The 24,032-nt window shown below is 51.0% G+C and overlaps 1 protein-coding gene across 2 annotated transcripts in view; it reads left to right on the top strand.

The window, feature by feature from the left end:
- The window catches only part of Itpk1 (inositol-tetrakisphosphate 1-kinase), a 136,502-nt gene that overhangs the window by 88,359 nt on the left and 24,111 nt on the right, over positions 1 to 24,032 (top strand). For both annotated transcript variants that reach the window (XM_026780791.1, XM_026780794.1), the window contains exon 4: positions 10,951 to 11,068. In XM_026780791.1, coding sequence (XP_026636592.1) covers positions 10,951 to 11,068 — 118 coding nt within the window. The remainder of the gene's footprint in view (positions 1 to 10,950; positions 11,069 to 24,032) is intronic.

Raw genomic sequence — 24,032 nt, 5'->3', positions numbered from 1 at the left:
AGATGTTTCTTAGTATGTTTTCTGTCATAGGGATTACACACCTGTAACTAATACTTGAGGGACTAAAGGAGGAAGATTGTGAGATGCTGCCTCAAAAATAATCAAACAACACCACGAAGTAGTGTCTAGAGTTGTAAAAAGAGCAGTTGTACTTATTATTCTACAGTTTCTCAGCTGCAGTACCGTTGACAGCTTGAACTAAGTAATCTTTTGTTGTTGGGATCTGTCCTATGCTAGCCAGGATGTTTGGTGACCTGTTTGATCTATACACTCTAGATACAGTAGTACCCTCAAACATTCCCTATTGTGAGGACCAACTATGCCTCCAGACACTGCCATGGAGTTGTTGGGAGGTGTCACCCTGCTTAGATGCCATGGTGCTCTTTAAAAAGATATTATTGTCATCTTTATGTCTAGATATGTGTCTGTGTGTGTGAGGGCATTGCCCACAAGGCCAGAAGTGGGCACTGTTCCTGTGCTGGAGTTGCTGGTGATTGTGAACTTCCTGGCATGGCTGTTGGGAACTGTATTTGGGTCCTCTGCAAGCTCTTAACTGCTGAGCATCCATCTCTCCAGCTCCCACTGTGATTCTTAGGAGACGGTCTCAACAACTCTGTGAGAGCTCTTTTGTGTGTATGCCAAAGCCCCAAGGGGTCTGCTCTGTGGGCTTGGGGATGGGCTCCCAGTCCTAAAGGACTGTCCTGTCCTGTAGGCTTCTTTTCATGACCCTTTTGGGGTAGAGTGGTGCCCATCTCCGTCCTCCTAGCTTATGTAGGGGTTCTATATGCTGGTTTGTATCTGTGCCACCCATGTGGGTTACAGTTGTCAAGCTAGAGTGGTTGGCTTCCCTGGACCTCATGTAACTAATAATGTCAGGGCAAGTGTGAAGCTGATCCTCTTGGGATGGACAGAAGGAAGAATGAGACCATCATCCTTTGAGGCCCCTCCCTGCATGTCTATGTGGATGACATCTACACCCCCAGACTCAGGCCTCCAGCCCCAGGTCTACCATCTCTCCACTGATTGTAGCATCAGTCAGTCATCAAATGACTGCTGGAGTCATTCATTCATTCAGCAAGTCCTGCTGTATGCCAGGAATCAAAAAACATTGAAGGAACCACAATAAACTAGACAGACTGGGTTGATACAGCATATGCCTCATGGACTGAGCCAACATGTGTGCCTGTGTGTATGCATGTGTGTGTTCAGGAATGGTACAAACAAAACATGTTAATAGAAGAAAAAGGAACATAGCTCCAGGTAGGGTAAGGACCGGGAGGAGGACAAGGCCTGTGATAACAGGAAGAGAGTCTTTGGAGACAAGTGACATTGTGTGTCCTCTTTCTGATGACCTTGAGTTGACCACCAACTGCCATTTTTATCTTTGCAAGCCGTCCAAGGGAAAGAGAGAGCACACTGCCCGCCCCCTTCCCTGCACACTGACTGTGGCAGGGATTGGTGACATGAGTAGGTGCACACTTGTTGACAGAGCAGTTCCCACCTCTGAGCTTGCCTGGGCCACTTGTCCAAAGCATGTGGCACTGGGTCCATTGTCTGCAGCACCACATGCCAGGTAAGAGTGTCTGGTGGCAACATCAGAGAAATGCAGATCAGAACAACTCTGAGATTCCATCTTACACCTGTCAGAATGACCAAGATCAAAAACACTAATGACAGCTTATGCTGGAGACGATGTGGGGTAAAGGGAACACTCCTGCATTGCTGGTGGGAGTGCAAGCTGGTACAACCCCTTTGAATGTCATTGTGGCGATTTCTCAGAAAATTAGGAAACAACCTACCTCAAGACCCAGTAATACCACTCTTGGGTATATATCCAAAGGATGCTCAGTCGTGCCACAAGGACATGTGCTCAGCTATGTTCATAGCAGCTTTGTTTCTCATAGCCAGAACCTGGAAACAACCTACCTCAACCAAAGAATGGATAAGGAAAATGTGGTGTATTTACACAATGGAACACTAAACAGCAGTAAAAAATAATGACATCTTGAAATTTGCAGGCAAATGGATGGATCCAGAAAAAACCATATTGAGTGAGGTAACCCAGACTCAGAAAGACAAATATAATATGTACTCACTCATAAAAGGCTTTTAGATATAAAGCAAGGAAAAACTAGCCTACAATCCTCCACAACCCCAGAGAACCTAGACAACAATGAGGACTCTAAGAGAGACATACATGGATCTGCATAGGAAGCAGAAAAAGACAAGATCTCCTGAGTAAATTGGGAGCATGTGGTCACCGGAGAGGGTAGGAGGGGAGAGAGGAAGAAGGAAGGGGAGCAGAGAAAATGTATAGTGCAATAAAAAAAATTTAAAAAAAGAACATCTGGCAGCAAGAACCCCCTGTTTTCACACAGCTGGAGCCTGTTGGACACCAGAAGGCTGGAAGGCTGCATCTGTAGGTGAGGAGCTCAGTGTCCTCCCCAGAGTTCAGCAGCTCCCGAGACCTGCTTTTCTCTGCAAGTTCAGGGTGAAGCTCTTGAGATCTGGCTGTGGGTCCCAGCTGCAAAGCAGCAAGGCGCAGAGGGCAGGGAGCCCATGGCCACTAGGAACTCATTGGCAGTCCTGCAGGCCACCCTGTTGAGGGCTGTCTGTACATTGAGTGGCTTTACTTCACTGACCAGGTAGTTCTTCTTGGCCTTTAAACCTTTCTGACCACACTTTGGAAGTAAGCTGCATACCCTCGTACATGTTCCCTTATGCACGCGAGAGAGATCTGTAGGATGAATATGTAGAGACTCAGTAGAAACACCGAGTCTGCAGCTTCCATTTTCTTTCTGTTCAGGTTCCACCACTTTCAGCCCCGCCTTCAAACGCTCCTGCATTTCCTAATGCAGCCTGGAGCTACCTCCTGCAGAAGGTGTGGGGTCCCAGCAGTCTTGTCTGCTGGTTTGCTCCTGGGCACTGTGAGCCCTTGGGAAGGGCTGTGCTGGCTGATCTAATGGACTTGGCTGGACCACTTTGTTCCTCACTGTGCTGAGGGGATCATGCATGGCCTGTCTTTTCTGCATCCTGTGTTGTCAGACTCTGGCCACCCCACCTTGCCCTTGAGAGTGAACACGGCTGAGGAACAGGGAGGGCTCAGATGGATTCTGTTGTCCTTTCTGTCAGCTCTCCAAAATAACAGGAGATGGTGTTAGTGTAAAAAGTCAGCGTCCAAGAAACCCCCAGAATTTTGTGAATGTGCAGTCCAGCCCACATGTCCAAGGCCGACACTGCATCTCACTTACTACCTAGGCTTGTTTTTCTTACACGAACTGTGACCTTTCAGAGTGCTAGACTGGTCACTGTAATAATTTCTGCACCAGAGGGACCTTGGCGGGTGAGAGCCAGAGGCTTCATGGCGGGCAAGAGACAAATACACCATGTAGACTGCTTAAGTGGAAGTTTATTGAGAGAAAGGGGAAGAGAAGGGAAGAAGGAAACAGAGGCAGAGACCAGCTTGCCTCATCACAAGAACAGCGGGAAGAGAGTGGGATTGGGCGGAACTTGTCTCTTAAAGGGACCTTTTGCACCTATGTACAGACTACGTAGTGATATGGCAACCATAGGACCCTGGGCTGGCTAGGGTACGTCCTACTCAGTCACTTCTCTCCCCTAGGCCAGGGACCGTATTGCTTTGTTTGTTTGTTTGTTTGTTTGTTTGGGACAGGGTTACTCTATAGATTCTTTGGTGTCTGTTTTGGAACTAGCTCTTGTAGACCAGGCTGGGCTTGAACTCACAGAGATCCACCTGCCTCTGCCTCCCGAGTGCTGGGATTAAAGGCGTGTGCTACCACCATCACCCAGCTTTATTTCTTTATGATCAGGTCCAGACTCCTTAGCTCTTCTGTTGCTAGGACCTCGGCCTGAACTTTTCTTTGAGACCCATGTCCACCCCAGCTGTACCAGGTGCCTGGTTCACAGATGTGTTAAGTGTCCTTCTCCAAGGCATCAGCCTGAAATAACCTTTTGCTCTTGACTTATGCCTGACTCTTCAGCATTGGTGGCCTCAGAAGCCCCCTTCCCCCATATTCCCTCATGGCCAGACTTGTGCCCGCCCCTCACCGTGCATCCCCTGTATCAATAATCCCCTGCCCTATAGTCACCGCCGTTTAGAATTCCTTTATCTCTATAATGGTAGGTAGGAAGTGGCTATTGTCATGTAGGTTAATAGGTGGAAATTATACCCTCCCCCTCATCCTAGGGGCTGGCCTCTTGTCCGCCAGGAGGCCTTAGGCTGAGTGCTCAGACTTGAGAGAGCTCTCAGGAATACAAATGTCTGCTTACCGGAAACTGAACTCTCCCGAGAAGCCTTTTCAGAGAGTGGGACAGGAAGCTCTCTCTGCACATCAGACAAGACCAGAGTGTGTGGAGATTCAGAAAAGACAGCTCTGGGCATGGCCTTGTCTGGCCTCATGTCTGTCACTGAAGGACCTTGGCCTTGCTTTCTGTGTGTCCCAGCACATGTGTGAGCATACCTAATCGGCCCACAGCAGGGGACCTGTAACCACACGCTTTGTGCTCCCAGGGTAACAAGGCCACAGGCTTCTGAATCTGTACGGCTTAGGCCTGACTCAGCATAGGGGCCCAGGAACCTTTTCTGGTTTGTTCTGCATATTACAACCTAATTGTCTGGATCCTAAAAATAAGTCACTTAAAACTTTTTACTGTACAGCTATGGCACCTGAGAAACCACTAACTTAGGTAACGCAAGGGCTACAGGCCATTTTTTTTTTTTAAACTCCACTGTTTCTCAGACTGAATGGTGTCTCTGGGTCCTTGTGTTAGGCTGGGTCCGGGCTGGGTGCTGCTGGGCTCTAAGACGTGATCTGCAAATGATTGGAAGGCAGAAGCCTTGGCCATCCACCAGGGACTGGTAACACAGGCTACATACAGCACAACTCTGACTTTGACACTGTGAATGACTAAGCTTGGTGCCTTACCCCTGGTATATTCTGTGTGCTGCCTAACTGTCCCTTGGCTCCTGAAAGCCTGGCTCCAGGGTTTAGCTGTATATTCCAAGGTTCTGGCCTACACTAGGCCTGATGCCAGCCAGACATGCCCTCCTGCACCGAGACACTTGCAATTGTGTGGATGTCTTGGAACTGTGAACAGGCAGGTGATGGGAAAACACTGCCTGGGGGATGTTGATCTTGGCGTTGGTTGGTGTCAAGTCTCTCAGCAGTGGGTTGACTTTACAGCTTCATTGGTCTGCTGGAAGATCCACTATTTGTCCTCCCGCAAAACATCGTGTGCTATGGCCTAAGTCTTTAATCTCACATGGCTTTGGCATCCTGAGGCCAGGTTTCCCTTCTGTAGAACCAGAGTGTACCTTTGCAGCATGATGTCCTTCACCCAGCTGGAGTCCCATTGTCTTCCTCCGTGTGGTCTCCTTATTTCTCAGTATGTTTCCGTTACTGCCCTGCCCATAGGTATGTTAGTCCTGTGCCTCAGAATCCCGCACAGGTCCCTTGCCTGTGCCCTGTGAATCTTCCTCATAATCACCAATCTGGACTGCCACTCACTAATGCAATCTCCCAAGGGCTTCTGTCTTCGTTTATGTTAGTCTTAATCCGGCTGGGAACCTTGGCATAGATACTACTTCCTTCCTGAGAAGACAGACTGGGCTCAGGGATCTTCCTTTGCTTCTAGATCCACAGGACTCCTGCAGTGGGAGAGAGGACACAACCTCCCTGTGCATCTTTTCCCTGTGGGCATTCTCTTTGGCTCATGCTGCCATGGGAACATTTCAGTTTGTACACCCACTAGGCTGCAGGCCACAGCCCCATTGCAGCACACGAGAAAGCCTTCCTCCTTGGAATGAGCTGAATAGTGCTGGTCCAGATGCAGTTGAGCTGTCCTTCCTGGAGCCAGGTTCTCTTGTGAACCTGGTATCAGAGCCAGGATCCCATAGGGACATTCTTTCACTGAGGTTCTCTGAGCCCTGATTTCTTCGTTAGAGGGGCAATAAACAGGACCTCTGTGGTAGGATGGGTATGAGAGAAGCCTGTCTATATGATCTTAGGAGTAATTCATCATGGAGTCGAGTCCAGGTCCAAAGCTTTCTTGGCTCTCACTCAGCCTTTATGATTGTCAGAGGAACAGAGAGGAGGAAGATGGCACCGAGAAGGCCCAGAGTCACCTCCTTTTCATAAAGGCTCCCGTGAGAGTAATCTTCAGCAGCTAAATGGAAGTCAATTCAGCTCTGCTTGGGAGTCACTCCTGCCGTTCCCTTGGTGGTCAGGTGCTACCGAAACACTCCATCTCCTGATTCCTGGGAGCCCATGGAATCATCTGTAGGCCAAGATGCCCAGTGTGTCTCCTCCTGGAGCCAAATGAAGCTCTGGATGCTAGCCCCTGCTAGATTGAGCCATGGGCTGGTCTCTGCAGGAGATGTCTCTGCAACAGCACTCGGTGGGATTATGTTCATATGTGTCCTTCGGAGCCTAGGACCTCTTGGGGCAGCTCCCCAGTGCAGAGCTGGTGATCTTGAGAGTCTTCAGGGTAGGGACAGGGTGAGCCCAGAGACTCGAGTCCAGAGGTTTGCTGAGTCCCATGTTGCAAAATGCAGAACATTCTTTTATTCTGTGTTCTACCCGCCCTCTATGCAGCTCCCCGGGGTTGCTTTATCCAGACCTGAGGTCAGTCACATCATGGGACTGCAGGCTTGCTTCCGGGCATGGAGGATGTGTCCTAGTTTCCTACTCTTGCTGTGTCAAACACCATAGCCAACAGCAGCCTGAGAGCAGGCTTTGTTTCCAGTGACAGTTACCGTCCATCATCCATCGTTGAGGGAAGCTGAGGCAAGAACCCAAAGGCAGGAGATGAAGCAGCAACCATGGAGGAAAGCCACTTACTGGCTTGTTTTCCATGGCTTGCTCAGCTACCTTTCTTCAACAGCTGAGGCTCATCTGCCCAGGGATGGCACCGTTCATGGTGGGATGCCCCCCCCCTTTTGTTTTTCGAAACAGGGCTTCTCTGTAGTTTTAGACCCTGTCCTGGAACTTGCTCTTGTAGACCAGGCTGGCCTTGAACTCACAGAGATCCGCCTGCCTCTGCCTCCCGAGTGCTGGGATTAAAGGCTGTGCCACCACTGCCCGGCTGGGATGGGCCCTCTTATGTCAGTTAACAATCAAGATGTGACATTGCTTCCCCAGGCCAGTCTGGTGGGAGCAAGTCCTCAAATGAGAACTCTTTCTTCCCAAGTATGTCTAGGTTTGTATCGGGTTGGCAAAATCTAACTATAACACACAGGCCAGATCCGAGTTTGGAGCTTCTGGTGGTACTTTCTGTTGGAGAGCAAAGTCTGTCTCCCTTCCAGGGGACTGCAGAGATGTAGTACAACTGGTGCTCCCCCAGTCCGCTCATTTTTCTCAGATTGCAGTGGGAAAACTGTCTTCTCCCACCCATAGTGTGGCATCAGTGCCCCTAAGGGCGTCATTAGTGGCCCTGGAGAGCCAGTGCTCCGAGTGGGCACCTAGTTTGCCTCTGCCTCCTTATCCCTCTGACAGTGGAACTTTCTGCCTCCTCTGGACCCTACTGGGCCCAGGATGTCCATTTCTGTGGAAAGGCCAGACTCCCTTTCCTCCCTTTCTCTTCAGGATCTCACTCTGGTCCCTCGTGGCAGGCCAGCTCTCCAAGGGAATGGGTGTTTACCATTTGCCATGGCGATGGTTTGAGTCTTTCTTCCAGCAATTTGTTTGGCAATTCTGAGAGACTTGTGAAAAGTGCGTGCAGCCCTCCGTACAATAGATGAGCTGAAAAGCTCGGAGGAAAACGTGCTGTGATCTCAGGGAGGCTGGGGAAAGCCTTTGCCCCTCTCCGTCTCCAGAGAGATTTGCTCTCCCGGGCAGAGATTCTTCTGTGTGCTCCGCTGCTTTCATCCCAAGTCCAAGCTTGTTGGCGCCTGCTTGTCAGATTGTTTCCCTCTCTGGTTTCATGTGGCTTCTTTCTCTTGTGATTTTGGCTTAAATTCCTGCCTCGGTGATACTGAGTTCTATTTAAAGGTTTCTGTCCTGGTGCAGGAACGTGGGGCCACATGAGCTTTGTTGGGGCATAGAAATGCACATCTGTGTTTAGGTGGCTTCAGTTGCTGGGGAGAACAGGTCATCATCCCCTGGGTGGTGAGTCTCTGGGACAGCAAGTGCATGCAGCCCTGCTGACACCTGCAGTACTACCAGAAAACAGTCGCTCGCCCTCTCCAGGGAAGTCTTATGTGGCCTTGGAATTTTGCTCTTCAGGTTTCTCTAGCCAGCAGACTCCTGGGATGTCTGTACAAGAACCTGCAGGGTCATCCGGGTATATCTTGAGAGATCCTGAGAAGCCCAGCGGCTGGCTGCCTAGGTCCCTGTCACGTGTTCTTCCTGACACACCAGGGTGCTTCTGGAAGCAGTGGCCTGGGAAGGGGTTTGAGGGAGTGGGTTTTTTTGTTTTTGTTTTGTTTTAAGTTTTTCAAAAAAAGGTTTCATTGTTTAGCCTTGGCTGTCTTGGAACTCGCTCTGTAGACCAGGCCAGCCTCGAACTCACAGAGATCCCACCTGCTTCTGCCTCCCAAGTGCTGAAGGACTGACTGGGACTTTCAGGGCTGGCTAAGACCGTGGAGGAGTTGGGAACTGGCTGTAGAGGTTCCTCTTCACTGTGGTGTCTGCTGCACCTGGAAGACACCCCAGCACTGGCACGTGTGGAGTTATGTTTTGAAGTCTCTGAGCAGGATAGGGAGGAGGGAGGCCGGTGAGTGGTGAGCTTGTGTGTCAGCATGCTTCCATGAAGAAAGGCAGTGACGCTTGCCCATGAGAAGCCCCCATGGGAGAAGCAGGGCTCAGGAACAGCACCTAGGTAAGCCGAGACTAGGAGAGAGTGGCAGTGGGCACAGCAGTGTGGCCTATTGGCCATTCTTCATTTATCTGCATAGCTGCTGTATAAGCAGCCACGGGGCAAAGGGAGTCAGTCTCAGGAGTGGGCACTGACTAGACTCTCCTAGAGTTGGTGCCAACACAGAGGCCTCCCCAGGTGGCGCACATCCAAGGGAGAGAGGGAGAGGAGAGGGCAGAAGGGAAGACCTGTGTGAGTTCATGGGAAGGACAGTTGCAGACCAAGTGAGTATGACTCTGGCTTTGCCTTAGATGCTCTCGAAGTGATACTAGGAACAAAAATAGGCTCTCTTAGAAAGCATTCAATGGCTCCTTCTGTGTTGATAAAGCTTATTGAGAAGCAGCATTGTGGGTATTTTCTCCTTGACCTTTGCTAACCTCAGCATGGGGTGTGGACCAGGGTGGGGTTGGCTTGAAGGCAGCAGGCAGCGGTGATAAAGTGAACTTTTGTGATTATTTTTTTGGGGGTGGGGGGCAGGGCTGTCTTGACCATAAGCCTGGTGACTTAGCAATTCATTCTATCATAGTTTGTGCACTGAAATTCTGAACTCAAGATATCAGCAGGGTTAGTTCCGCCTGGAGGCCAAGGGAGGATCTGGCTCATACTCACACATACTCAGTATGACTGCCCACTAACTTGATAATGGCTAAAGACCCGACCCCATTTCCAAATAGGTCCTTATTCACAGGTGCTGGGAAGGGCTTTCCTTGAGCCCAGCCTTTTTACTGAAGCCCTCTTCAGCATCTTGTAATTATATCCTTCAAATTATAAATGTGAAGAGCCAGAGAGGACAGTCTCATTTCCATATGTCAACAGTTGCTCTGACTCATTCTGCCTAGGGCTCGTGCAGTCACGACAGAGTGGCTTTTCTTGTCTATTGGTGGGTGTATACACATGTGTGCATGTTTGTGTCTCTGTACATGTAGGTGTGCATGTGTGTGTGCGTCTGCATGTGTGTGCGCATGCATGTGTGCATGTGTCTGTGTGTGTGCATATTGTGTGTGCATGTGTGTGCATGCGTGTCTGTGGGTGTACGTGTTTCTCTGTGTGTGCGTGCATGTCTGTACATGCGTGTGTGTGTCTTTGTGCACGCACATGTGTGTCTGTGTGTGTGCGTATTGTGTGTGCATGCGTGTGTCTGTGTTTGTGCATATTGCGTGTGCATGTGTGTGTGTCTGTGTTTGTGTATATTGCGTGTGCATATGTGTGTGTGTAGGCTAGAGGTCACTCTCAAGTGTTCATTTGAAACTGCCCACTTTGTTTTCTCTTACTCCTCTGGAACTTGCCGAGTAGGCTAGGCTGAGTGACCAGCAGGCCCTAGGGATCTGCCTGCCCGCTTTCACCTGATGTGGGGATTAAACTCAGATGCTCGTGCTTACATAGCAAGCCCTTCACTGGCTGATCCATCTCCCCAGCCCCTCTGCCTTTAATTTATTGAGTTGTCTTATAGCGTCTTGTCTCCCATGTAAGTGTCGGCTCCTTCCAGGATGATGGCAGACTCTTCAAAGGCTGTCCCCTACCCCAGTTTCCCTTGAGATCAAAAAACTGCTCCATATTGGAGGGGAACTCCTCCTGGCTGACACCTTTCTAACAAGGTTGAACGCCTAGTGGCACAGCTGAAGTAAGTGGCACAGTCCTGTTCGTCACACATTTCCTTATCCATTGGTGTGGTAGGCTGGGCTGGCGCTCTGATGGAGCATACCAAGCAGATGGACCAAGTCTGGATTCAGACAGAACCTTACCAAAGGGGCACATGACCTCATCAGAGCACAACTGCTCTCCCCTTCTGCGCTCAGGCCTTAGGTACACTCTGCTTAAGTTTCCATTGTGCCTGTGCACAGATACCTCTGTGCTTCTTCCTTCAGGAGGCAGAGAAGAATCCCAGCCAGACCCCAAGCCTGCCTTTGAGTAGACAGATGCAAGGTCATATGTCCTCTTCTGGGCCTTTATTAGTTTAATCAAAGTCATGTCATGGGGGAAGGAGGGAGAAGAGCAGATTTGTGGGCGCACAGCCCCGTCATTGCTCTTGTTGCGGCCTCCCCCTCCTCCTCTAACCACAGTGGGCTTTTCTTTCAGGAGTACATTGATGCTCACCCCGAGACCATCGTCTTGGACCCCCTCCCCGCCATCAGGACCCTGTTAGACCGCTCCAAGTCCTACGAGCTTATCCGCAGGATTGAGGCCTACATGAAAGGTATGGACACATGTGGCTCAGCCTCCTGACAGGTGTGGCCCACCCACCTCCGCAGTCATGGGTTATTAATGTTCGAGGAAGGGCAAGGGATCTTGTCTTGAGCACTTTGGCACAGGAGGGAATTGGGTTCTGGGGGCAGCCATCATAGGTAGGGAGGAACTATGTTATCCTTTGCAACCAGGGTTAAGAAATACAAGCCAAAGAATGCTTCTCGAGTTCTGACCGCTGCAAAGGGTTTTGCTGTGCTGAACCCCTGTGGGGAGATGAGGTGTCCTGATAGCACTGTGGTCAGGGAACAGGCGTGTGTGCGGAACCACTCACGTGGAGTGGAGTTATGTAACAGGGCAAAGGAGACAAGGGGAAACCAGGTCTCTAATCAGATGCAGAGAGATGCTGCTGAGCATCATGGGGTACAGGCTGTTCCCCTGGGCAGAGCCTCCCCTGCCTGTGGAACATCTGCCAGCTGCTGGTTCGTCTCCAGAGATCTTGTCTCTCTGTCCCACCTGACCCCACTGGGGAGCAGAACAGCCCCAAAAGAGAGCAGACGGCCGTTACGAGGTGTGTTTCTGTAAGACGGACATTCTAGAAAGACCCTCATGAAAGGTAGCTGCCTAGTCTGTCCCCGGCTGAACTGTTTTGTTTTCATTCTAAGCAACAGAGTTCTTTCTTTGCTGAACTCTCCACCCCCACCCCTGACTGCCCCTCACACAGACCATGTCTGTGGCCTAAGCTGCCTTGAACCCTGACCCTAATGGTCCTTTGCTGTGAGGGCAGGGCCAGTGAGCTCAGTCCGGTAGACAGGACCAGAGGTAGTACTGAATAAAGGGATTGGGCTATGGGAGCATCCATTTATTGGGTATTGCTTGGCCTGAAGCCTCCCATATTCTGTCTGTCAGCGCTGTTTGCTGGGCACAGTGATCTTGACCATTTTCCAGATGAGTCCTGGAGCCCGCATTAGACAGCTTTTTCTTGCCATAGCAAAGTACCTGAGCTAAGTCTTCTGTGGAAAGGGAAGGCTTAATTGCCTCATGGTTTCGAAGGTGAAGTCCAGGCAGTGCAGTGCAGGGCTGTTCTTTGGCTGTGTTCCCTCGTGGCAGGCGACACTGGCAGGGACACAGATGGACTTGTTGGAGATCTTAATGAGTGGGAAGTCAGAGTCCCTGCACCCTGATTTCAAGGACATCTCAGGGCTGGTGCGAGCTTGCAGCTCGTGGTCAAGGAGCCAGGCTGTGGTGCTGAAGCTGCCTTAGGGAGCATGCCCGCTGCTGGGAGGTTGCAGACAGTCTGGTCTGAAGATGTCTGGGGAGTGTTCCAGGGAGAACCCAGTGGTTAGGTAACAGGGTAGCCAAGCTCCGGGTGGATCCTGCTGCTACCTGGGGCATTCCCTATTGTGCCCCCAAGATGGTGGTCTCTTTCCTGAGCCTTTGGGACATCCTAGCTTGTTTCCTAGATAAGACTTTATTAAACACTGCTTTCTAGTGCTTATGTTTCTGGCTAAGGTGGAAGTGGGCCTCAAGCCAACAGTTCAGGCTTCTTCGTGAATGACAGTTCACCCTGCTGGGGGGTGGGGGTGGGGGCGCTTCAGTGGGCTGAAGTTCTAGAAGGGCCAGCAGTGGGCCATCTGCCCAGAACTGCTCTGAGCGTTAGGCCAGGCCTTCTTGACCTCAGGAAGCTAACTCTTTGTTTTACTACAGCAGCAGTTCTCAACCTGTGGGCCGTGACTCCTTTGGGGTCAAACAACCCTTTCATTGGGGTCTCCTAGGACCATGGGAAAACACAGATATTTACGTTATGACTCATAACAGTAGCGACATTACAGTGATGGCATAGCACTGGAGTAATTTAATGTGGGGTCACCACAACACAAGGAACTGTACTAAAGGGTCGCAGCGTGTTAGGAACAACAGCATCAAGTAGGGAACTGTGGGCTCTAAGAGTTTTCTGGGGTGGGGCGGGACACAGTGACTTAGATTCAGAGGAATGTAGGAGGGCTCCTTTCCTTAGGTCCCTGTGGAAAAGAACCTCTCTGAGTGGGCAGAGCTGGGGTAGGCAAGGCCTGAGCATGCCGTGGGCTGGCCTGCGGACGAGGGTGGTGAGGGCATTGAAGGAAGCTGGCAGATGGTGACTTATGAAGGACTTTGAGAATGCCAAGCCAGAGAGCAGAGTGGGAACTTGGTTTTTGTTTCTAGACAGTATTGTATTGCGTGAATGAGCGATAAGAAATTCTCAGCAGGTTGGTATAGACACTGAAGCAGCTTTTAACCGTCCCTGTGAGGGACACCTAGGTTCTAGACCTTTTGATAGTGGCTTACATCAGCACACGCTCGGGAGGCTGGAGACAGGCCACTGGAAGGAAGACACCAGGCAGAAGCCATTCTGCTGGATCCGGAGCCACAGTCCCAGACATTGTCTCCTAGAAGCCACAAGATAGGAGGATTTATGTAGGTCCTCCCAGGCGGGCCTGGCCTGCCAGGGCTTGCGAGAACCATTGACTGTACCCTAAAGCACGAATGGTTCTGGACTGGCAGGAAGTATTGAGGGGGGAGGCTGAGTGCTGCACCCAGAATTTTCCTTATTGTCTGCACCAAGCCAACTTGTATTCTTCCAGGAGGGCAATGGGCCCTGGCCTTTCTGAGCCCTTTCCTGCTAGCAGGGGGCGGCTCCACAGCAGTGCCCCTGGTGTCTCCCCGCTGAATCTCTCCAGCCCCTCTGCAGGTGTAGGGACCCTTCATGGGAAGCGCATCCTTGTGCCTGTGCCCCAGACCCAGCTTTCCCTTGGAGGAACACATCCCTTTTTAGGCTTGCTGTAAACGACCATAATTACCCCTGAAATTCCCTCAGATAATTATAGCAATGCAAACGACAGGGCTTTTGTTTAGAGAGAAGGGGCTTGGTTAGCCCTTCCTAAGCTGCCAGCACCCCCAGGCTGAGGCGGCCCTCCCTGTTCTCTGAGACCCAGCCTTCAGGGAAGCCAGAGCTGGGAGAGGCTGCTGCAGAGCCGTTGGCTTCCCTGGACTAGGGAAGGAAGATGGCTGTGGCCCCTGGGGAAGACGCCCCAAGAATAACATAGTATCTAGGCCAGTGTCCATGCGTATGTGGCTATCATCCCCATGCAGAGCATTCCCTAGGAGAACCATGCCCTAAAGGGTATCAGGGTGACAGGAGGCCTTTGGCCTCAGCTGTCAGAACACCAGACTATCTTACCGCCTTTATATAGTCAGTGCCTTGTATGGGCTCAGCTTCACCTTCCCAGAGCTCATGTCCTCCTAGGGCCAGGAAGGGAAGCCAGACAGATGGTTCTCTGCCTTACGTCCGCCAGACTCAAACCTAAGTTGCTATGACAGCAAAGCATAAGTAAAATAGGGCTTCCCTTGTTCTGTGTAAAGACCCAGAGGATGAGCGCACAGGCAGCTTCAGAACCTCATTCTCTGATTGCATGGCCCTCCTGGTCCACAGCGGTGGCTGAGCCTTTAGCCGTCACATCCTGAGATCTAACTGTTAGGATGGGGATCAAAAGGGAACAAAACCTACTTACTTTTCAGAAGGCTCTGGAAGCTGCAAGATATTGTTCCCCTAGTGGCCAGAACTAGCTGGATGCTGAGCTGCAAGGGAGTCGGGAAATAAGTCTGGGCAGCTGTTTGCCCAGCTGAAATCTAGAAGGGCTGGCATGAATCTGAGGGAACACTAGTTCATCTGCTAGGCCACACCAAAAATGTGAGCTCGTCTTTTGGAGACCTGCCTTTCTCATGGACGAATGGCATTTGGAATGGCCCTTGAGCTCCTGGCCCGTGTGGGGTGTGGCCTCTGCCCCTGAGCTCAACAGCAGTTCCCTCAATGAGCATGTGAGGTTGGGCCAATCCTGCATGACACATCCAGGCCTAACCCAGGACTCATTCCTATAACTATCCATGGAGATAGTCACTTGGCGACGGACCTACACCTGTGCCTGTATCCACCACCACTCCTACCCCTCGAGCAGAGGCACAGGCCACCCCGAGCCTTATTTCAGCTTAGACTAGAGGTGGAAGCTCCCAGAAACATGACATTGCCTGATGCAGGCTGCAGGGAGCTAGGGAGGCGGAGGCCGCGATGACAAACCATGCATGCATTTGAAGGCCAGTTCTCAAAGGGACAACCCACTGTGCCACACAGGGCCAGGGTCTAGAGACACAGTCCCCAAAGCCAAGGCTTGGCTCTGCTTGCCAGGCTGAGCCGTTATAGGCATGGCTCTAGCCAGTTACCTAATTGACTGAAGCCATGTGTGAGAAACGTCTGAGTGTCACTGGATGGCGTAGGTTTGTGTCCTTGTCCTCAGGGATAATAGATGTGAAGGGTCTTGGGGAAAAGGCTCCTTTTTAGGTCTCTGAGGACATCGGGGTGAGGTTGGCCTTTCCTGCCCTCCTTTTCCCGTAACCTCCCACATGAGCTGGGGAGGTGACAGATGGCCTGTCCCGGACACTAGCCTCCCCAGGGAGGGGCCTGCGTGGTGCAAGCAATCTTCTCTGCCTGTGGTTTTATGGGAATTTAATCATGGTTCATCTTGGAGGCAGTTTGGAAGCAGGACTGAAATTGAGTAATCTTGACACCAAGGGGAAAGAGAAGAATGTAGCTTAGAGTTCTGGAAAAAGTGGCTCTCTAAAGAGGGGTGGGTGTTGTGGGTGAGGGTGCGGCTGTCCATCCTAGGAGAGCTACCGTCATCCACCCGCTCTGAGCCATGAGCCATGCTTCAGGCGGCCGCTTGGCTGCTTGTGTGTCTGACAGTGTGGTTGGTGGCTCTTCCCGAGATGACTCTTAGAAGGAAGGCTTGCCCATTTTAGAGATGAGTGCACCTGTGTATGTTGAGCTGGATGACTCAGGGATCCAGGAAAGCCAGAGGCAGGTTTGGAGTGGCACCTAGGCTGTCTGGGTTGCTTTTAGCCAGGGTTCCTGAGCCTGGCTCCTAACCACAAGGGTACTTTGGCTCCTGCGTGCCTGCCCAACTCTATAGCTGTTAGGGATAGTGCCGTACAGGTGCTGGAGTCTGATTAATAATTCCCAGGTCATCCGATTGGGCCCCTGCCACCTGGTTCCCAGGAGTGAGCACTCTCTAATATAAAAAGTGACTCTGACCGGAGAAGGCCCCAGATGTCCACTAGATGCTCTACAAGTGGTTGGTTACCAAATCCCTGCCCTCTGTAGTTACTGGAAAATAATATAATTGTTCTTTGCTGGAGCAGCCTATGTTACTGCAGGGAGCAGGGCTTTGGCCCTGAGGCCAGAGTACACTGTGGACAGATCACCTGGGAGCATAGCCTCAGGCTGGCCACTGCCACCTATCAGGGCCAAGCTGTGCCTGTTCACCAACCTGGTGGAGTCGTTGTTCATGGCAGCTCCCATTGACACCCAGGGTCAACAGGAACCAAGGAAGACTGTGTTCCTCCTGTGTTCTGTGTCCCCCATGTTACGGGCTGTAGCCTTGCGGGAGTGGAAAGACAGGGAATTAAAATGAGACTTGGGAACAGAAAGCAGAGTTGAAAGATTTTTAAATACCGACAGTCTAGCCAGAAAAGAAGCCATTTTAAAGTTTTGGTTAGGGAAGATGGAGTCGCTAGAGAATTCAGGGCTATGGAAAGAAACCGGTTGTGTGGGGATGAAAGCGCAGACACTTGCTCCCCATGATCCCCAGACCTGACATCCACAGCACCAGGGCTCTGGACAGCTGCATTTGCGGCTGTGACACCTGCTGAGTTGTCCCTTGTAGCCCCAATGCTGCACTCTCTCATCCACTTGGTGCCTCGGGCGGTGCCAGCAGAGGAGGGGGGGCGGAGTGTCAGACGTGTTGGGTCTTATTCCAGGAGTGCTAAGTGAATTGTGACATGACCCCTGTTATGAGATCCACCTCGATTTTGTAAATGGAAATATAGAAAATCAATAAAATAAAATATAGTTATTCTTAAACTTTTCTGTCTAGCCATCTACGTAGTGGTCCCCCCACCTCCCCCATTTTGTGAAGCTTCTAGCAAGAGCTCCACCCAGTACACTCGAAAATTCCAGACAGGTTGCCCCCAAAGGTCTCCATACTTCCAGCAATAGACAACATCTTTTCTTGAGTTTTCTGTCAGCCTGCAGGACCCTTCATGCTGCTGACTCAAATATTTTTTCAATCAATTATTTTATTTTATGCATACGGGTGTTTTTCCTGCATGTATGTCTGTGCACCGTGTGCGTGCGGTGCCCATGGAGTTGTGGACAGTTGTGCACTGACATATGGGCGCTAAGAATCAAACTGAGTCTTCTAGAACTGGTGCTCTTAACATCTCAGCCATCTCTCCAGCCCGAATGCTCTTCAGAAGCAGCCGCTACCCTGAGATCCATCATTCCAGGGTCTATGTGAGATCTATACACATTTAAAAAATAGGCAGAAGCCTGGTTACACTCACATACACTGCTACAGCCTGCACCCCCTTCGTACCTTCCTTGTCATGTTTCTGAGCCAGTGTTAAAAAGAGGGAGAGCGAGCCTACCTTTTCCAAGCAGCATGATATTCCAGCGTTTAAGCCACTCAGTCATCATTTGTTTGAATATTTGGGTGCATAGGGTTATCCAATTTTGTTTGGACTAACTTTTTTTTTTTTAACGATGTTTCTCCATATTTCTGGAAAAGTATATCTCCAGAAGTGGGATTTCTTGCTTGAGATTCCAAACGTGCTCACATTGGCAGACCTTGCTGTATTACCCTGAAACAGTTTGTCCAACCACACCAGCCGGTCTCATCTTAATACCACAATTAGACGGCTTAGCACCTCTTCCTGTGCTTCTTGGCCATTTGTATTTCTGTTCGAATGAATCCTCCATGCAGTTTCCTCTTCTCTGGGGTTGAGAGAAGAGTTGTTGCTCCTTTTCTTACTATTTAGGATCCCGTTGGAATGGAGAAAAGTGTTTAAAAATACCATTTTGTTCATGGCGAGCATGGTCTCTGTGCAGCGGCCAAGCTGACATCTCTGCTTCCTGGAAGAATCCTGCAGAGAGAGCACTTGAGCATTGTTTTATGTGTCTTGGAGACACGGGGGCTGCTGCAGTTCGGGAGTTGAAGCTGGGAGCGGAGTGGGGGTAGCCCCCGTTTAGGGTCTAGGGGGACCGTAAATCAGTGGGGACAGCTGCCATTGAGCTAATCCACATTTCCAGCAGCTGGTCAGGGTTCAGGAATGTCTGGCCCTGTCCCAGCCAGTGTCTGGCTCCTACCCTCCTGGGCTCTGAACATTCCCAATGCAAATAGCTGTATGGCTCCCAGAGAAGGAGTCAGGTCACCATCTTGATCTGGAGGCAAACCTCTCACCCAACTGCCTGTGGCATGCTTCCTCAGGCCACACTGGCAACTGCTGGGAAATGCCACACCCGGGGCATTTGTTTCCTCCGTCCTGCTCCCTCAGCTGCAGTGGCATCCCCCCCCCCCCCACAGTAGCTTACCTGTAGCCAGGGGGCCAAATTTTGCTGTAATTGTCAGTAGGGAGGGCGATGGAGCCAGAGGCCTTAGGGCCTCTGAGTCCTTAGGGAGCAGAGCAGCAGCTGTGGCCGCTGTGGAATGCTCCCCCTCATCCCAGAATGGCTCCAGATGACCCCAGCCAGTTGCCCTCCTAGGAGTTATAGTGACTGTACGTATAGGAACCAGTTCTCAAGATAGCCTGTACTCTTATCATTTGGCACCTCTGCTCTCTTTAAATTCTGAGGCAGCATCTCTTGAGCTTGTACTCTGTCTGCTTCAACTCCCTGAGTAGCTGGGGTTGCAGGCTTCAGCCACTACGCTCAGCTCTGAACTCCTAAGGATACCAGTTCTCTTGAACTAGGGCCAATTTCGGTGACCCCATTTTAGCTGGATACCTCATTAAAGAGATCCTCCCTGAGCTGAGAGGATTGGGGCTTCCATGTGAACTCCAGGACTTGGGCACAGTCCTTTAGTGTGAGCTACCTCAGTAGAGAGAGCTTGAGAAGCAAGCCAAGGTCTCCAGCTATAGGAAACCTACAGCAGCCAGGCATTGCTGGGAGGCCTCAGATGCCAGGGAGCCACAAGTTGGGGGCAGAGGATTGTGTGAAGAGAGGCTGGCTATGGCTGGGAAGAAGTCCAGGGCTAGTCTCCTGCCCTAGCAGAGCAGGCCTAGATAATAGGGTGCTGTGTGAGCTGAAACAGGGCATCCCGGATGCCCTCTAGAGGGTGCTAGCATATTGCAACTGTCTTCTTGACAGTTCCCAAATGCCCAGCATGAATGTGTAGCCTCCTGTGACCCATCAGCAGGCCAGGAGGTGAGGGATGTAACTGTCCCATCTTACAGATGGGGGGCCAGGTAAGAGAGAGGTGTGGTGACCTGGCTGGATGCACAGGTGGCAGTAACAGGACTGGCTCTGGGGCCTCCGGTAATGCTTATTACCACTGCCACTTTTTATTTTGGGGGATCCTTCTTCCCCCAGATGGCTTGGTCTCCACAGTTTCCCAGTCCTGAGCATCAAAGATGTCAGTGCTGAGCATATCCACTGCCCTCCCTCCTGGGAGCCTAGTGTGCCTTCCCTGTGCCCTGGAGGAGCGTGAGGACAGACCACCAGGCTCTGCCTGCTGACTTGTCTCTTCTATGTCACACACAGCGCACTTCCTCCTCCAGCTGTACTGCAGCTCTGCACACATACAGGGGTGACTTATTGTCACCCCAGGTGACTGAGCAGGGACCCAAGCTCTGGCAGGCTGCCTGGCCAGCACTCTGGAGGCAGAGGCAGGTGGATCTCAGGGAGTTCAAGGCCAGCCTGGTTTAAAGATGAGTTCCAGGACAGCCAGGAATGTTATACAGAGAAACCCTGTCTCGAACCTACCCCGCATCGCCCCCCCCCCCAAAACAGATACTGCCTGAAGAGGGGACCAGCCAGGGCTGGGAAAGCATGGGCGTTTGTGGTTGGTGTCACAATGTAGTACTTCTATCCGTTGGGGACACAATGTGGAAGAACCAAAGAAACGTCCATTCCCGTGGACCCCCAAACCTCACTCCTGGGAATTCAGTCAGTAGAAGCAATTTGCCACACGTAAGAGCCACATTTAGGAGAGATGTCCCTGACGTTGGCTGTGATAGAGAATAATCACTACGTGTCGGGGGGGGAGGGGATTTCACCAGTCAAACAGTCAAAGATACAAAATCATAGGAATGGAAGGGATGGCAGTGTTCTATGAAAGCAGAAATGAAAAAGAAAAATTCATGTATTAAAAAACAGCATAGATGAGAACAAAAATACACTGAGGCCAGCCAATGAGAGCTGGGCTCTTGACTTTGAACTCGGACACCTGACACACCCTGGGAACCTGGGCATGGACCAGTGAATAACCATGACTTAGGACGTTGTGTCCCCCTCAGCTGGGCACGGGCTGCGTGCTCCTAACAACCCAATTCTGCTCGTTCAGCATCCGACAACGATTCAGCTAGTGAGTGGTTTGGCTCTGGGTTAAAGTCAAATCGGCCAGCTTGAGAGCGGTGCCTGTGACATCCTCTGTGCCTTCTCCACTCACTTGTTACCTGCAAAGTGGACAGGACACTGTGTGTGACCTAGGTGCCAGTGCCATTCCTGTGTGAGTTTCCTCTCTGGGCTGGTGAGAGCCAGCAGCTGGGGCTAGCCCCTCCCCAAGGGCCCTCCAGCCTCGTGCTGTCTGTGTGAAACAGCGGAGTGGGAAGCTGGGAGCCTCAGAGCTTCTCAGGGGCTGATGTTACAGCCCTTACAGGGAGACAACCCACCATCTACCCAAAAAAAGCAATCCCGTCCAGAAATAAGATGACAGATAAATCAACAACAGTACCCTTCCTCCGGGAGCCAGAAATAACCTCTCCGGCTCCCAGCACAGACTTACCAAAAATTCTTTTATTCAACCCTCACGTTGGGGAACAGAGCCACTGGTGAGGATACCCGGCATTTCCTGTGACTGAGCCTGGAGAGCCTCTGCGGATGCTTCCCCTTCCTCCGGCAGTGGGTACATCTTTGGGAACTGAGGAGGTGGACAGCCAAAACTCCTGCCCTGATACTGCAGGGCCTGGACCCATCCTTACCTCCAGCTCAGCAAGGGGTTCTGGGTTCACCTACTGGACTGATCCCAGGAGCATCCTTGTCATTGGCTGTCGCTTCTGCCTGGGAGCCCATTACTGTGTCTCCCCAGCTCTGTTCAGCTAGGCTCTCCCTCATATTGGTCATGTGCACACCCCACCTCCAGGGATACCTCAGCACTCCCCTTTGGTGTTTTGTTTCCTTCCAGCCCCCCCTCCCCCATATCTGACCTCTGTACCTGGGTACCACTGTTTTATCTGATGCTGTATGTAATAGAGGCTATCCTTTGCTGTGCTGGATGAAACCAAGATGCAAACAGTAATGGTTTCTAGTCCACTGTGATTTCACAGGTGCGCGGGAATGACTCTGGCTACCAGGGCAGTACAGGATGAATACTCTCTGGTGTCTGCTTTGCAAGACTGCTTTCACTCAAGACTGATCTCGTGGTAGCAAGTCGGCAGCTGGGCCCAAGCTTATGATAGGAGCCCCTACTGACCATGGCATTGGTACAACCTTGATCCCAGTGTCCTTTCCCAAGAGGAGGCCTAGGATAGGCAGCAGTTCAGGGTGTGGATAGCCATCTCCACATTGGCTAAATGAACTAGAGCATCAGTAGGTGAGTGTGTCTCTCTTTCTTGGCCCCTCGTTCTCCCCAGGCTCACCTCTTACCTATTCAGGAGTTCCGAAAGGCAGAACTAACTGATCTGTCCAGTGCTGGATGTGGCCCATTTTCTGTGTAGTTCATCTGAACACCTCTGGGAAGAGATGGACGCTCATCCTTTCTCTACCCTCACCTTTGGTTCAGTGGGGGTAAAGAAACCCCTTCTGCATCTTGTTCATTAATATTTTTACCATGAAGACTGTTGGGTTTTATCAAATGCTTTTCTTAGCTTTTATTTTATAAGTGTGAGCGTTTTGCCTGTATGTATATGTATTTCTTTCGTACCACATGCAGTCCTGGTGCCTGTGGAGGTCAGAAGAGGCATTAGGTCCCGTGGAAGTTTAGTTACAAATGGTTGTGAGCCACTGTGTAGGTGCTGGGAACTGAACCCAGCCCTCTGCAGGGGAGCCAGTGTCTTAGGAGGTCCATCTCTCGCTTGCACCTCAGATGCTTTGTAAGGACATCTGTCGAGATGATGGCATGGCTTCCCACTTCTGTGACAGTCCCTAACCCATGGAAGATGCGTTCTAACCATCCCCCAGCAGTTGGCTGAAGCCTCAGACAGTGCTGGGCACTGGGTTCACTGTGGTTTTCCTTATTCACACACCCCTACAGTGCACTCTAACATACGGTCCCAGGGGTATGGCTCAGTATCAGAGTACTGAGCCTTTGTGAGTCCCCAGGTTGATCCCCAGCACCATGAAAGTTTAGTTTATAAATTATGTATAGTGAGGGATAAATCGTAACTCTCTAGTGAATAGAACAGTCGTGACAACAGCTACAGTTAATTGTCATTGCCCCTTTTCAGAAATTACATTTATTTATCATATGTGTGTGTCTGTGCACACACATGCCTCGGCACATATGTGGAAATCTGAAAATAGCTTGTGGAAATCAGTTCTCTTCTTCTGCATGAGCTCCAGGGATCGAACTATGGGAATCAGGCTAGGTAGCAAGAGTCCTTACCCACTGAGTCACCTCAAGCACTATCCCCTCTTTAAAGACAGGGTTTCACCATGTAGCCAGGCAGCCTTGAACTCACAATCCTCCCGCCTTGGACTACCAAAGACTGGTAGGTGTATTTCAGCGCACCCAAAAGTGTCCGTAGTCTTGCACTTTGGACCTGTTTTAAAGGAGAAAAGTGTTTTGGGACACGACAGCCAATTTAATAGCCAAATTAGCTCCTGAATGTGTGCAGCATGGGGCACACGCCCTGGCACAGGGACAGTTCAGGTTGAGTCCCACTGCAGCGGATGGGCAGAAACTCCGGGACCTTGGCAGGGCATACAGTTTAACCTGTGTGAGTTACTCTGGACTGTGGGGGACTGAAGGGGATGGAGTCCACGGATCTGTGATGGGAGGGGTTCTGTGGAGTGAAGAGTTGGTTTCCATGGATACATGTTGAAGCAGCCGTTTTGGGAGACTTGCACAGGGTGGGGATTGTGCTGTTGGACACATGGATTGGGCTTTCAGTGGGTACTTCTTTTAAAAAAACAAATTTTAATTAATTATTTGAGATTTCTTAAAAACGTATTTTGATCATATTCATCCTCTACTCCTTCCCCTAACTCCTCCCAGATCCATCCCCATCTGTCTCCCCACCCCACCACACCCCAACTTCCTCCCCCCCCTCCTCACTGAGTCCCGCGTTTGCAGCCGTGTACTCATGGACATGGGGCTCTCCGCTGACGTGTATGACCTACTCTTGACCACGCCTGTTACTCCCTCCCCCAGAAGCTGTCACCTGCCAACACCTATTCAGTTAGGGGTTGGTGCTTGTGAGGACTCCTCCCCTACTCTTGACTGGCTGGATCTCATCTAGGTCTTGTGCGGGCACAGCCACCGTGAGCTCCTAAGTGCAGAGGCCCTGTTTTGTGCAGAAGACACCGCTGCTCAGTCCTCTGCAGCCTATGACTTTGACAGTCTTCCTCGGTGGTCTCGGAGGGGGTGACATCAGTGTCCCACCTGTAGCTGAGCACTCTGCTGACACATTCTCTGTGCTTGGTCCAGTTGTGAGTGTCTAGTCAGTCGTCCTCAAGGATACGTCTGCGGGGCGGTTGTGATCAGAAGCTCAGACCTGCTTGCTCACTGTAGAGCTCCATGCAAAGAGCTTCACCTCTGTTGCTGGTTTCTCATTTGTTAATGGGGTGACAGGAGTGCTTCCTTAGGGAGCCCTATGAGGGTGAGTGTTTCAGTTGCTGTGAAGAGACACCATGACCACGGCAACTCTTATAAAGAAAACATTTAGTCAGGGTG

Source organism: Microtus ochrogaster, chromosome 1 (assembly GCF_000317375.1).
Source record: "Microtus ochrogaster isolate Prairie Vole_2 chromosome 1, MicOch1.0, whole genome shotgun sequence".
In the NCBI taxonomy this organism is placed as follows: domain Eukaryota; kingdom Metazoa; phylum Chordata; class Mammalia; order Rodentia; family Cricetidae; genus Microtus; species Microtus ochrogaster.
This window is presented reverse-complemented; position numbering and strand designations above follow the sequence as displayed.